Below are 14531 nucleotides of genomic sequence, written 5' to 3' on the forward strand. Positions count from 1 at the left end.
ATTTTTGTGGTGTTGTTCTACGCTCCCTAGAAGTGCTGTCTTTAGCAATTTCACACGTCGACAAAAATTGAATTTAATTTATTCTCCTTGCCAAAACACATATTCCTGGCACACTCAGTTGAAATTGGCGGAGCCATTGTTGATGCCTGGTCCGAGCCAAGAATTCGATAACAATTCGGGAAGCTGGCAGAGAGCTCGCTCGCTTTGTTTTCCCACCAGATGAGAACGAAAACAAAAACAAAAACAAAAGCAAAAAGTGCAGGGTGGAAAACAAAAGCGAATCGGAAATGAAATTTCGATGTATGGATTTGGACACACATCGATAAAGATTTATGTATGTCTCCCGTTTGGAAAGCCTTTGCATTGGGTGTGCCATAAAAATAGACAGATGAGCTTAAGCCAGGACATCGTTGTACGAGTTTGTGTAGGTGTTAGGATGTTGTAGGCGTTGCACACAGACTTACAAAGTCAGACAAAAGACGAGAGAAAGAGAAGGAGAAGGAGTTTGAGAGTGAGCAAGAAATAAACAAATGGATTGCTTGTGACTGTGCGATGCAAGAAATTATTTTCCAACGAATATATTGACATAACATCTAATATGGGAGTCTGTGTGTCTAACTAATTTAGATGGATGGAGGAGGGTTAGGGTCAGGGAGAGTGAGTATGAGCTTAATGGCAGACAGCTTAGAGAAATGCGGAGACTCACTTGGATGTAATAACTTCAAAGACCTCAAGAGTGTCTGCTGTTCATTGGTTGATGCCTAATTTGCATTTCGTTTAAGCCGCACCTGGAGGAAGGCCAAGAAAGTCTCCATGACCATCTCTCTCTCTCCTTAGCGGTCTCTTCATATCTCTTTCTCCATCTGGCAGACAGCCAAAACCATTTTCAATGCCTGCCGCATTCCGCTTTGTGGCTTGTGCGCGCTGATTAGCAAACGATGATGATTAAAAATGCCTTTAAAAATGAAATAAAGTATACGCCCCTCCATCCATTGCAAACAGGCACTGACGCGCTCTGAATTTCGATCTGTTGGAATGTGCTCATAATTAGACGCAAATCAAATGTCGTGATTTGCAAATTGCGAACTAATTGGAATTCTTCGACCATCGGCGACAGTCGACAGTCGGAATGGACAGAGATGGAATGAAGCTTTCAACTGCGACTTTCAGCATGAGAAGAACGGGTCGATAATGCGAGCACACAAAGTATGTGTGCTTATGCATTCACATTCTCTTAATTTTGGAATATTCAGCCAAATAGTTTGATGCATTTCTTAGTAGCTCCGAGAATCCCGATGGCTGGACTCTGATTCCTGATTCTGATTCCATCGGAGTCGCCATCGCTGCTGCCATTGAGGGCATTTGGGCTTGGACTTCGGCTTGGGCTTGGATGCCAGCTCAACAGCTCTCATGGGTAATTTCACTTTGTGTGCGCAATGGGCGAAAAATTAAGCAAAAGGAAGCTGCAGCAACCAGCAGCAACGAGCAACGAGCAGCAAGCAGCCAGAAGCAAGGCTGAGGCGAAGCAAGAAGAGAAACGCGAAAAAGAAAAAGAAATGATTTCGAAAAACAATATCCGCTCGTTTATTCTTTAGCTGATGGTGCTCTTTGGTCAGTGAATTGGCGCATTGCATATTTCTGCAATTTATTTGCGCTTCAGTGAAACCCCAAGATGCGTGCCCACGCTGCTTCGAGAATACAATATTAAAAGGCTTTTAATAAAAATCAACTTATGACTCATAATCGAAGAGCAGCCAAGCGATGCTGCTTCACTGGGCGCTAGAGTAGTCCTCGAGGAATTCAAATGCCTTATCCAATTCATTCTTGATTACCGCCGAGGTGGCCACATTGAGTGCTATTCGCATGCTCAATTCCTGCCCGCTGCTCCGATATTGTAAATCTCTTTTAATGGCATTTCTCATTTCTCCCTCAACCTTAACCAAATCCCATATACATAAAGTATTGTACAAGTATATCGTATTAGATGTATCAGTTTGAGTCTTTTGCATATAAAGCTTTGTTTTTCCTCAAATGCTGAATAATGTATGCCAATATTAGGGCAAATCTTTGAGTGCCATCTCAAGGCATTCAAAGCCAAAAACTTCGGCCCCTCTTTATGTTCTATAACAATGCAAATAATCTTCAAGAACATCGACGAAATCTAATAGTATGCAAGCGGATATATAAATAAAATTAACTTGTTTACATATTTACAAAAGAATTTCGAGTTCAGCTTTGGCTTTCGCATTGGCTTTGGCTTTGGCTCTGCTCGATTTTATCTAATCTGAGATGTTAAATAAAGTGTTTCGAGTGAAATGCTAATTTTATGGATATTGTCCATAGGTTTTCATATGAAACAAACGGGAAAACGACAGGCAAAAGTTTCTGTAGACTTTTATTGAATTTTGGTGTAGCTGGAACCACACCTCCCCACCCCGCCAAAATATGGCGCCGCCCATCGACCTCATCACCACGGGAAAGTAAACGAAAAACAAAAACCGAAAAACGAAAAACGAGAAACAAAAATGAAACACGAAAAGTTTAAAGGGATCCTCCCTCCAGCGTTAGGAACATTGTTTTTTCTTTTGGGTTTGTTGCTTTCATTTTTAAATTAAAACTCTAAGAAAAAACACAAAGTATAAAATACATTTAAGCAAACAGAAAGGAAGACGACCAAGAAATTTATAGAAAGAGATATTCAGAGTGAGAGAGAGAAAGGAAAAGGGAAAGCAAGGGAATCTGAGGCCGACGTGTAAACGAAGTGAAAACATAACATAAACATAATGAAAATATAAACTTAAGCAAACTTAAACAGAAAATAAGTCGATAACGTTAGATACACCATTCAAGGGACGCAACCTGGTCGTGAGAAGAGAAGCGGGGCGAACAAAGATGAGGATAACATGATGCTGACAGCAGAAACACGTTCCTTTGATGGTGCAGTGAAATACGTGAGAGTCTCTCGCCGAGATTGGACTTCAAGGAGACGCCACGCGACGTTGCGACGAAGCGACGAAGCGATGAGGCGACGGTCAGAGGCATCAATTCACATCAACTTAACAGGACGCGTTGGCTCATTGGAAAAGTTAAGTTCATCTGCTGCACGTGATGCTTCACTGCTCCAATGCCTCGTTGGAAAGGGCTTTAAACAGTTCCCCAGCTCAGCTGTTCAGCTGTTCAGAGTTCTCGCATTTGCTCCATCTGTTGCCCCAACCACAACTACAAGTATGTTCTTACTGCTATCTTCGATGTCGATGTTCATGTTGTTGTTGTTGTTGTTGTTGTTCTTGCTGTTCATCCAACTTTTTTGCACAAAGTTTGCGCAATACTTTAAAACTATGATATGAAAAGAAGAACTCAATCATGTGTACAAACAGCTGGCGGGCTACACGAGCTCGCCAGAATGAAATTATTATATAAGCATAAGTTTTCTCTTCGAGATAGTCTTGCCAAAACTGCCAAAGCTCTGCTCAAATGAGCTAGTTTAGAAAGCAGTCAGAAACACACAAAGTACTTGCACTGCTTTGATTTTTAATTAAGACGAATGAATATACTAAACAATAAAATACAAAAACGAGATGAACATTTATTAAACTATTAAATCTTTATTCGAGCAACGCGTGATTTCCCTGAAGGACACTTCACGATTATGCCTGGAATCGAATCAAATTCGATTCGCATCTTTGTTGCTCGAGTACTCGAGTGTGAGGGAAATTCCTCGCACAAATAACTCAAATTTTGCTGGTCGGCAATATGTTCGCGCGTATTAACACAAGACACGAGAGCAATAAATTTGGCAAACACTCGTAAACGGGATTTGCTAATATTTTGTTGCCATCGATGTAGCCTTGGACCACATCACAAGTACGCCAGTAGGCTGCCAGTATTTATGCCTCCACACACACACAGATATATATATATAGTATATAGTATACACCCAGAGGAGCCACTCGAGCGCATCCCGAATTTACTTTACGTATTCCATGCACGCTTATATCTTCAAGTATGCGGTGCTTATGCCAACAACAGCAACATCTACGAATAGGTGCATAAGTTTGCTTGCTCTCTCTCTCTTTCCTTTCCTGCACAGCATGTCCTTCCTCTCCGAATGTGTGTGTGTGCGTGTTTTTGGTGTTTTCCTCTAGGTTGACCGCTCATTTATCACCGCAAAGTCAACCAGAGTTTGACCTTCATCAATTTTATTCGTGCATGAATCGCCTGGCCTGCCTGCCTGTCTATGCGCATCTTTTTGGAAATGAGCTAGCCTAGCTCCAAGCTGGAACTGTATAATTTTGGCTGCTACTCGTAGATCCTCATACTTGAATAAATATGTGCACATAATGAAATATGATTATGTACCATATGGGTTAAGTTATTCTGATTTATTTGTTGCCATAGCCGACGTTGTCGTTGCGTGTTTATTTTCAGCTTCCCTTGCAGTCTATTTCCAATTTGATGGCTGACACTGAGATCTGTTATCTTTTAGGATAGTTTGCTATGGACTCTGGCTAATTGATGTGCAGCCTTGGGAGTGGATTCTTTTATAGCATTGCGTTGTGGCATCGCACTAAGTAGTGGGCGCGAAATAGTCGTTTTTTTGTTGTTTGTCTTGCCTAGGCAAAGTGCTTTGGCTGAAAGTGAAAATTTTACGATTTGCTTATGCAAGAGAAGCGATAAGAAAAATACTATAAAACCACCTCTGGGCAAACATTTTGAACACATTACACACTTTATGTACAAATATCTGGCTTTGCCCCAGAACAATGAGGCGGAACCAAGCCCCGCTCCACTTTCAACTCCCCCAACATTGTAGAAATATCGCCGACAAGTGGTCCTCGTAAACGAAGGCCAACATCTGCGAGTGCTTCTAGTTTACGGTGGCGTTAAACGGCTTTCGCCAATGCCAAACTGCTTGCCAAAAAGATTATTAAAATAAAAGAAAAATAGACCTTTATAGCCTCGAGAGCATGCAAAATGTCCCATGAGGTGCAAGGCCATTTTAAACTATTGTCAGCAGCTGATACAACTGCAACAATTTAATAAAGAAACGACAACCAATAAAGAAGCGGTTGTAATTTAATTTTCCAGCTTATGAATTTTGAATAAGGCAACGACAACTCGCTCATAATAAATATTAGGATACCGTCAAGTGGACAAACTGTTGAAAAGCAAATTTCACTTATTGCTCGCCACGAGCAAGAACATTGTCCGCAAGTAAACAGAACAGCTGAAACAACACAATGATTTCCACAATCAAGAGCCACCAACAAAGAACAGAACAGAAGAGAACATTTAATTTTCCTTACCAAACTTCCATTCCTTCGCGTCTGCTAGCAATAGCTCGAGTCGATGGGAAGTCACATTGACCGTCAAATTGTAATCAAATGATAAATGTTTAGCAAGAAAGCGACCAGCTACCTCAGTTGCTCTCCTCGCCTTGCGTTCGCTGTTGGGAAAATGGCAATAAAAAAAGAAAACAAGTAGATAAAGGGAAGGAGGAACAAGCTGAACTGCCCACAAGACGATTATCACAGGTTGCTGAGGACACGGACACAGACACGAACACGGTCATGGACACGGACATAGACATGGACTCGGAGTGGCAGAAGCCGCAAAACAATTGTTCCACAGCCAAGTGGAGTGAGGGCAATGCACAGTTGTTGTCGTGGGAGGGGACAGAGAGAGAGAGAGAGAGAGAGAGAGGAAGGGGCGTGGAAAGCAAGTGGAAGTGAAACAACTCACAGGACAATGATTTGCATTTTCTGCTCTTTCGGTTTCTGTCTCATTTTATTCGTTTTTATGGCACTAGAAACGCAGCAAAGGCACAACTGGATACACTTAAATGAGCGACGAGCTGCACAGTCGACAACAGAAGAGCTAAGCAAAGTTGTTGCCTGCCGCACAAAAAATTAAAATAAGCGCGCGCCAAGACAAATTCCAAGAAGTTCCAGCTGGAGCCCACGCACAGAGCTAAGAACTAAGAACCGAGCAGAGTGCAGAGAAGGACAGGCAAAGTTTTGGCCAGAGGATGCTGTGGCTAAATAAAATATGAACTAAGACCAAAGCCAAGAGCAAAGCCAAAGTTTGCGAAATGCCTTTTATTGCCCCGCTCGGAGATTAGAGTGCGGCACAGAGTGCCTCCTGCTTTCCCCCGTTGGTCACCCTCTGCCAAAGTGCTTCTCTGCAGCGTGGACGCTTCATATTTTTGCAAATGTTATTTGTTTGGAATTGCTCTCGCAAGTTCTTAAGTTTGCACCCCGCTTGCACTTGTTGTGCTTCTTGGCCATGTTGATGTTTATGTTGATGTTGGTTGCACTTTGTTGTCAACGGTTTGTGCGGACTTTCTCTGCGAAAATACCCGTGAATCATCAGCAGCAGCAGAAGCAAACCTAATCATAGTTTTAGCATGCCAAAAAACGCTGCCAACGATTTGAAATTCTCTCTTGCACCTTCGGCTAAATTAGCGCTAATAAATCTCCGCGATTTATTCCACCTTTATCGCAGACATTAAGTTAAATCTGATTAAAAAGAAAATCATAAATCCCAATATAGCCCCAGCACGACCCACGCTCCTCCGCTCGTGGTCTTGTCGCATGCCTAATTACGTTTGCCGCATCGCCTTTGGCTCCTGGCTCCTGTCTCCTGGCTCCCATCCTTATTCCAAGGCCTGACAGAGGCCACACTAAGCCTTCCACATTCCTACGTAAAGGGTTGGTAGCAGTGGCAGAAGTGTGTTGAACCCAAATCGGGGGCAGTAGAGAATATCGTACGTAGACAGAGGCAACTGCTCATCTCATCTGCTGCTCGTCTGCGAGCCTCTGAGAAGTTGAAGCTGCAATCTCAACGTGATAAATTATGGCTATTTGAATTCCTTTAGCTCGCTCGCTCGCTCGCTGGCTCTCTGGGCTGTGCCCATTGTTGTAAGCGTATTTGTGTGTTGTTGCATGGAAATGAAGCGGATGAGTTATGAACCCGAGCAGCGAGTAGCGAGTACGCCGCGTTGCGTATACGACGCGTTCGCCAAACACATAATTGCCGCTAAGATTTACGTTAGCCCTTTAAATTTATGTTACAAATTGCGCCAACTTTATGTTTATTACGTGCAGAATAATAGGCTTTTGTTGCTTCCAACTGCCAACTGCCAACAGGCAGCAGCCAACTGGCAACTGGCATCGCGTTATGCTTCGCCGCTTTTTACCTGTGCCACCCACCTAGAGAGAGGGGGATTTCTGGCCATTCAGTAGCCCCCAACAGACGGCGAAGAGTTGGCGTCATAAAAGGGGTATTATCTTCACACATAATTGTATAAATAATGCACTTTTTTAGCGTCGACTTCATTCAGCTCGACTCGATTCAAACACAGACAAGTGCTTGTGTATATTTTTTTATGTGGATACACAGCGAGTCGAAGGCAGCATATTGTGTTGCTGCTTATTAATGGCACTGATAACACCGAAACGTACTTAGCGCAGACAATTCGAGGCAATTAAAGGACCATAAACGAGGACGATTGTACGACGTTGCCTTCAGGGATAAAGAGGGATAAATTATGGGATGGATTCATGCCAAAAAGTATGTGTAGGAGAACTCTTTCTCTCTCTTAACTTGATCACGATGCTGCCATATTGCAATCGAATAGACTAGATAGATAAACAAAAAACAACACAATGACAGAGAAAGCGAGTCGATAATAAGTAATTATCAATCAATTATTGTGTGCATTTGTTTTTATTTCAATTGTGTGCGTTTCTTTGTTGTTGATTTAATGACATGCAAATCGAATTGTTGTTGTTGTTCATACTGATTACAGCAATGGCAACTTACTTAGTTTGCAATTACGAGCTCAAAATGTGTAATTTTTTAATGTTATTGAAAACAATTACAATAAACCACAAAAAGAGCAGCACAATGCTTAATGTTGAAAACATTGATGCACGTTTGTTCAACTATTGATGAATGTTTGATTACTTTTGAATATATGAAAAATGGTTTACACACAAAAAGAGCAAAGCTGCACATTGTGATACTCTGTGCTTGTTTTTTTAGGGTGTAAAATGTTGTGGGAATATTGATTTAAATATATGGCCAAAGCTGTTGCCTGAATAAAATAAATTTCTGCTGAGCTATGAATAATCTAGCAAGTTGGGATCTTAATATATTTATGTTTGTACTCGCTCAGTAAATTTGGAAATTATGCTTCCCACCAGGTACAAGTGTGTGTGTGTGTGTGTTGGTGTTGATGTGGCCATGTTTGTGTGCATAGTGAAGGCTCGTGTGCACATTCATTTAATGGATGAGTATTTTTCTACTCTACTCAAGTTAACTCGCACTCGCTCTCGCAGTCGCAGTCGGCTCGACTCGAGTCGACTCCTAGGTACGAAATTATATGTATTTGGCTGGGCGCAAACAAACATTAGGCGGAGTGAAAAATGTTGGACTACGATTTCGTTTACTCAGCTCAGAGTTTTCTTGCGTCTGCGTTTCCTCTTGTCACGTACATGACTCGAGCTTAAAACAACACCAACAAATGTAAACAACAACAAAGCATTGTGTAATCCAAAAAAGCCAAAAGCAAAAGCCAAAACTGAAACCAAAGCCGAAAGCCGAAAGCCAAAAGCCAAGGAGGAAAAGTGTGCAGCGAACCTTTGTTGATTACATTTCGTAATTAAGGAGATTTTAATATGCCACAAAATGACATAAAACTAATGCATAATTTTACAACACATCTGAGTAGGCACGCACTCAGTCATCAGGGTACAAATGAGCACCACTCTGTGTGTGTGTGTGTGGGTGCAACATGTGTGTTGTCAGCCTTTTCGGGACCGGAAAGAAATAGGGAAATGGGACAGTAGCGTGAAGGGGGAAGTAGAGTGAGGCAAGTAGAGCGAGTGCTGGCAAAACCTATGTAAACAGAACGCAGAATTCCGCTGACTTTTGCCTGTTTGTATTCCGGCCCTTTGCCATGCCTTTGCCTTTTTTATGGCATATTGTAAAGTATCTTGTTAACATATTTGAGGCATTAACCGAGAAAACTACATAAACACCGCACATCATATATAGCACATCGCTAGAACACGTGCACACGCGTAGGGTTCATGCCACAAGTCAGGATGAGACTGAGAGTGAGTGTGAGTTAAAGACAACGTCGAAGGGGGAAGAAGCAAAAGTACAAATTAATTAGTTGGCCAAGATTCAGAGAGCAACAACAGCAGCAGCAGCAGCAGCAGCAGTCGTGTGCAGTCAGCGCACTTGGCCAATTTGAAATTGTTGAAATGGGGTAACAAGCGGGCCCAGTGAACGAGAGAAACGAGTGTGCCACGAGAGAAGCAAAGTTAAACCAACAAGCGAACTTCCTTCTAACTAATTAGCCAACAAGAAGAAAGAAGAGACGGAGAAGAGGTAAAGGAGAAGGCGTGGCTTGGCATGCCCTGTCCAGGATGTCAACATCAGGCAAGCAACATCTGCATTTCCGAGCAACTAGCACAACGAGAACGATTCAGAGTCGCAGTCGCAGCATATTACAAATCATTTCATTTGCATAAATTCGACATTAACATTCAGGTCCGCTGGGAGATCCCTTTAATTGGCATAACGTGCCGGCAGTTTGTTTATGTACTCCCCAACCCGACCACAGTTATTACTCGTAGATAGTAGCCAGCACTCAAATTGAAATACACATGCTTCTCTGTGTCCTGCAGCAAATGCACTGGCCACAAATCTGAAATCCCCCCAACTGAATATTTTATGTTGTTGAATGTTCGCACATTCTCGCAATGTAACTTGCATTTAATTCTTGTTCTCAGTTTCCGTTTCCATTTTATTCTTCATCAGTTAATTGGTTTCATTTTCTTAGTGCAAGCTCTGGCTCCTTGAACCTTTAATGCTTTTCAAACGTCTTTTCCTTCTTCTTCAGTCTCGACCCTTTTTTCCTTTGTGCAACACACACACAGCTTTGGGAGCCTCGAAGCCTCTGCACATTTCAGCTAACTTATAAAACTCATCACTCAAGTGCTCTTTGAGTTTTCCGCAAAACGTTTCCAACACTTCTGAATTATGAGCACACACACAACCATAGACACAAACACACACACACACTAAAACGTCGCTTGAGAGAACTGAAGCACCCCTCGTAGCCTCCAGGCTCAGCTCGACACAGCCTCCCCCCCTCACCATCGCCTTCGCCTTTGCACCAGCATCCAAAATAGGCGCCAAGCTGTTAAATTATTCCAAGCACTGCACTCAGAAGTTCGGATCCGTGAGAGGCGCGTTCCCAGAGTAAACTTTTGACGAACTTGCAACTTGCAGGTTGCAGCGCGCAGCTTTCAGCTTGCAACGGACAGCGCACGAGCCACAATCGCATCACAGTTTGAGTATTCTGGCGTTTTTATGGCATTATTTAGAAAGTACCCGAGCTCAAGAGCTTCTTCAAGTTATTATTATCACAATCAGCCTAACAAGCAATTAAAATGCTCCATTAACAATGTGAATTCGTTATGCTTATACTCATTGTGTACCTCAGATGGGTAGCTACGAAAAAAACTTATTTCCTTTTAATTTTAATATTTAATACAGCGATATTCAGCTGCGTTCAATGAAGTTATTTACAATATTTTATATTTAAATGAAACACTCTAATTATTATAAATAATTAATATTCACATGAAAGAAATTAATGCCACATCGAAATAATATTGAAAAAACGTAGCATGTCAGTCTGTTTTTTTCGAGAACACAATTCGAGAGACAGAGAGTTTTTCACGGAACCAATTGAGAAAATCAAATTAGCTGTGATCGCCATTTGAACTCGAGGGGATTTCGGTCAGACGTTGAATGCGTCTCTTTCAAGAGTGCCAGTCGATACGCAAAAAATACTCGTAAAATGTCAAACAAAGACTGCAGTTTTTTGCCCCTTCTGCCATTGGCTATTTGGACTTGTTGCTGTTTGCGGCAAGCGGCAGTTGGTCTAGAGAATGGTCTGGCACGAACACCGCCCATGGGCTGGATGCCATTCGAGCGATTTCGCTGCGTGACCGACTGTGTTAAGTTCCCTAACGATTGCATCAGGTGAGAGCTCCGAATTTGTGGACACAACCATCAGAAGGGACGAGCTTTTGTTTTCTATTCCGTATTGTTAGTGAGGCTCTATTCAAGCGAACAGCAGACCTCTTAGTCTCGGAAGGATATGGAGCGCTGGGCTACGAGTATCTGATAATCGACGATTGCTGGATGGAGCCAAATCGCGATGCTGTCACTCAAAAGCTAGTTCCACATCGGACTCGATTTCCCGGCGGAATGAAAACGCTATCTAACTACGCAAGTCTGATTGTCCAGCTCAAGCACTCAGCCAATTTCATTTGCATTTCCTTCTCTCATCTCAACAGATACACGATAAAGGTCTAAAGTTCGGCCTCTATCACGACATTGGCAAAAGAACGTGTATGAGCTTAGGACCTGGTGCCTTTGGACACTTTGCACTCGATGCACAGACATTTGCCGACTGGGGCGTGGACTATGTAAAGCTTGATGGCTGCTATGCCGACCATATGGACTTCGATTTAGCCTACCCAGAATTCGGCTGGGCGTTAAACAAAACCGGTCGACCCATGGTCTACTCCTGCAGCTGGCCATTCTACATAAACAAAGTGAGTTTGCTTAGCGTTTGTTGAGTTGCCTTCGAATCAATTGACTTTCCTGTCAGCCCAACTATGAGCGCATCAAGAAGCATTGCAATCTCTGGAGGTTCGCTGAGGATGTGCGAGATTCGCACAGATCAATCTTTCGCATCATGCAGAAATATTACACTCAACAGCACACTCTAGTCAAGTCTGGCGGACCTGGACACTGGAATGATCCTGACATGGTACTGTCTTAAACGCTTTAGTATTTGATTTAACTTTTCTTTCGCCTGCAGCTGGTGCTTGGCAACTATCTGATGAGCTACGATGCTAGTCGACTGCAATTGGCCATGTGGGCTGTCTTGGCAGCTCCTCTAATAATGTCGAATGACCTGCAAACTGTACGTCCAGAGATCAAGGAGCTGCTACAGAATCGGTAAGCTCTGATATACTCTTATACAAATTAGGCAACGTTTTTATTTTTAGAGCTATAATTGAAGTCGATCAGGATCCTCTGGGCATTCCGGGCGAATCCGTTTACACTTTGGGCAACCTACAGGTGAGTAAGCCTGCTGCTATGCTAAGCATCATTTTTATCTTCATTGACTTGCAAATTAGGTCTGGCGGCGACCCATTCAACCGATTAACAACTTGGGTCTGCACTCCTATGCTCTGGCCTTTGTGGTCCTTGGAGACTATTTTCCCTGTCCATTGTGTCCTCAGACATTTGAAGTTGTGCTGGAAAAGTTGGGACTCAATAACATTATGGGTTACTCGGTTCATGTGAGTGAATTGTTCTAAATCTGAATTTTAATTATTTTTTGCTGATATTTTAGGATCTGTTCAACATCAGTGATGAACTGGGCATATATAGAGGCAATGATAAGTTTCAGACTCGCATCAATCCACGGGGAGTCACATTTTACAAGTTTAAAGCACAAGACTTCTATTGAGCAATCGCAACAAAAGAATATTAAAATATATGAATCAAATTGAAGAGACTTATCTCATATCAAGTATACGCCATGGCAACAGAAAGTGTCGTACTTAAAGTCTGCTTAGGTTTCGGCTGGGACATTTTCTCTTTTGAGGGAAATTCCCACTCTGTGGCGGTAAAATGCTTTTTCGGCGTCTGAGAGTGGCCTTTGGACTCTAGGACTAGAGCAAATTCAGAGAGAATCATTTACATTTTATATGCTTCATGGGTGGCTTTTATTGCCAGAACTTGTAAACATGACATTTCCATATTTATCTCCATGAGACGCACACGAAATTCTCGCCTTCTCATCTCAGTTGTTTCTCGTATGAGCTCCCGCCTCTTCGCCCTCCATCTCCTCGTGCTACCTCCGTGTGATGCGGCAATGAGGAGGGGCACGTTTAGAAAAAATGACTAGCAACAAGAAGGACAACAGTCGAAAGGTGAACTCTGCGCTCAGCTCTGCAAAATGAGAACAAATTTACATAATTTGAACACGGTAGTTATATTTAATTTTGAATAATTTCAAGCTTTGTTGCAAATAATTTACATCGATTTATTTTGTAATTCGGATACATTTTTTTGCGCCCTCTGCTTCATTCTTCATTCATCTTCACTTTCCGTTTCCCTTTGTGGCACGTGTATAGATTGTGTGTGTGTGTGTTTGTGCCTGAACAAGTGCGCCTTTCTGGTTAATCCATAAATTTTGGCATTCGCAAACACCACTCGAGGAGGAAACTCCTCTACCTCCACCTCCACCTCTATCTCCACCTGATGAGGAGGAAGGAGCAAGGAGAAGCTGTGTGACCGATGTACGACAACGGCGTTAAGGCCATTGAGGATGCTGTTAGCTTCTGTCATGTTCTTTTATTACCCCGAAATCAATATTTATTAGAGGATAATGTCGCTCGGCCCAGGAACAGGAGCTGGAGCAGGTGGGCAGCTGTCGCAACTCCCCACAGCTCCGTGGAGGGCGAATTGAGAATGTCGAGTTGCTTTTGTGTGCTCTGTGGGCTTCGCAAATTGAATATCCTCACTTCAATTGTCTGGTTCATCCCTTGATCAAATTTGGTCAATTCATTTTCACAAATATTGATGTTGACAGGAGCCAAATAAATGCACGTCGCACTCCCATATCTATAGATGTATATATATTTGTTTATAATAATATTGCTTTGCTTTCGTTAAATTGTCTGGGCTCCATTCGGCTACTCGGGCTGGCATTATATACCATATTTAATTTATAAAAGACCTCAAAAGTTGATAGTCGAATTATTTGTCCCCTGATTGCCATAGAAAACTTTGATCAAAATGAAACATCAGAGAGCAAGCGCCCAAAGAGACTCGTAAACAATTGGTTTTATTCATTTAAATTTGTGTTGAACGGAAATGAGTGCCATTTAAGAAAATTTGTTATTCACTTTTATAAACATATTTGTTGGTGCTTCAAAATAACTTCTACGTAGTTTTAATTGCAATAAGCGAGCTCACCTCAGACAACATTACCAAGTGCTCTGTAATTTAAAGAGAAATTATATTTCTACTCATCTACATTACTGGCTGGTGGAGCAGAGAGCATTGCATGCATTTTGAAACAGCAATTAACTTTAAACAACCGTGGCCAAGCTCAACATAATTAATTCATTACAAAGCAGCCAGAAGTGGAGCTTTATTCGTGGCCAGTTTCTAGTCAGCACACACACTGTGAGTGCGTGATAGAGAAAGCGAAAAAGAGAGAGAGAGAGAAAGTGAGTGAGAAAGAGAAAGGTTGCTGACATGCCAATATAACTATTCCTTAAACGCGTGTTGGCCTTTGCGGTCCTTTCTTCACCTCAGTTAATTTGTATGATGAGAATTTTCTTTATTAAGGAGCCCGCCTTTGGTGGGAAACTGGGTGAAAATGACTTGGCGCTGAGGCAATTAAAGGCCCACCATTTCGG

At 42.3% G+C, this 14531-nt stretch overlaps 1 protein-coding gene across 2 annotated transcripts; it reads left to right on the forward strand.

Annotated features, from left to right (window-relative positions):
* The first annotated feature begins 10715 nt into the window (after window positions 1-10715).
* On the forward strand, window positions 10716-12607 carry LOC132785066 (alpha-N-acetylgalactosaminidase-like). Of its 2 annotated transcripts, XM_060791040.1 has the most exons (8): window positions 10716-11064; window positions 11136-11313; window positions 11382-11642; window positions 11699-11860; window positions 11912-12051; window positions 12102-12174; window positions 12234-12398; window positions 12452-12607. In XM_060791040.1, the coding sequence occupies exons 1-8, from the start codon at window positions 10880-10882 to the stop codon at window positions 12566-12568; spliced, it is 1281 nt and encodes a 426-aa protein (XP_060647023.1). In that variant the 5' UTR covers window positions 10716-10879; the 3' UTR covers window positions 12569-12607. The 2 variants fall into 2 exon arrangements, with proteins under 2 accessions (XP_060647023.1, XP_060647024.1); XM_060791041.1 differs by lacking the exon at window positions 10716-11064 and having other exon boundaries at window positions 11191-11317.
* Window positions 12608-14531: the final 1924 nt, after the last annotated feature.

Source organism: Drosophila nasuta, chromosome 2R (genome assembly GCF_023558535.2).
Source record: "Drosophila nasuta strain 15112-1781.00 chromosome 2R, ASM2355853v1, whole genome shotgun sequence".
Taxonomy (NCBI): domain Eukaryota; kingdom Metazoa; phylum Arthropoda; class Insecta; order Diptera; family Drosophilidae; genus Drosophila; species Drosophila nasuta.

Bases quoted from the DNA above. Each gene is read 5' to 3' on its own strand.
- LOC132785066 (XM_060791040.1), top strand. From the start codon at position 10,880: ATGTCAAACAAAGACTGCAGTTTTTTGCCCCTTCTGCCATTGGCTATT. The intron at 11,314-11,381 runs GCAAGTCTGATT...TCATCTCAACAG, and splicing joins TGAAAACGCTATCTAACTAC to ATACACGATAAAGGTCTAAA. The intron at 12,175-12,233 runs GTGAGTAAGCCT...CTTGCAAATTAG, and splicing joins ACACTTTGGGCAACCTACAG to GTCTGGCGGCGACCCATTCA.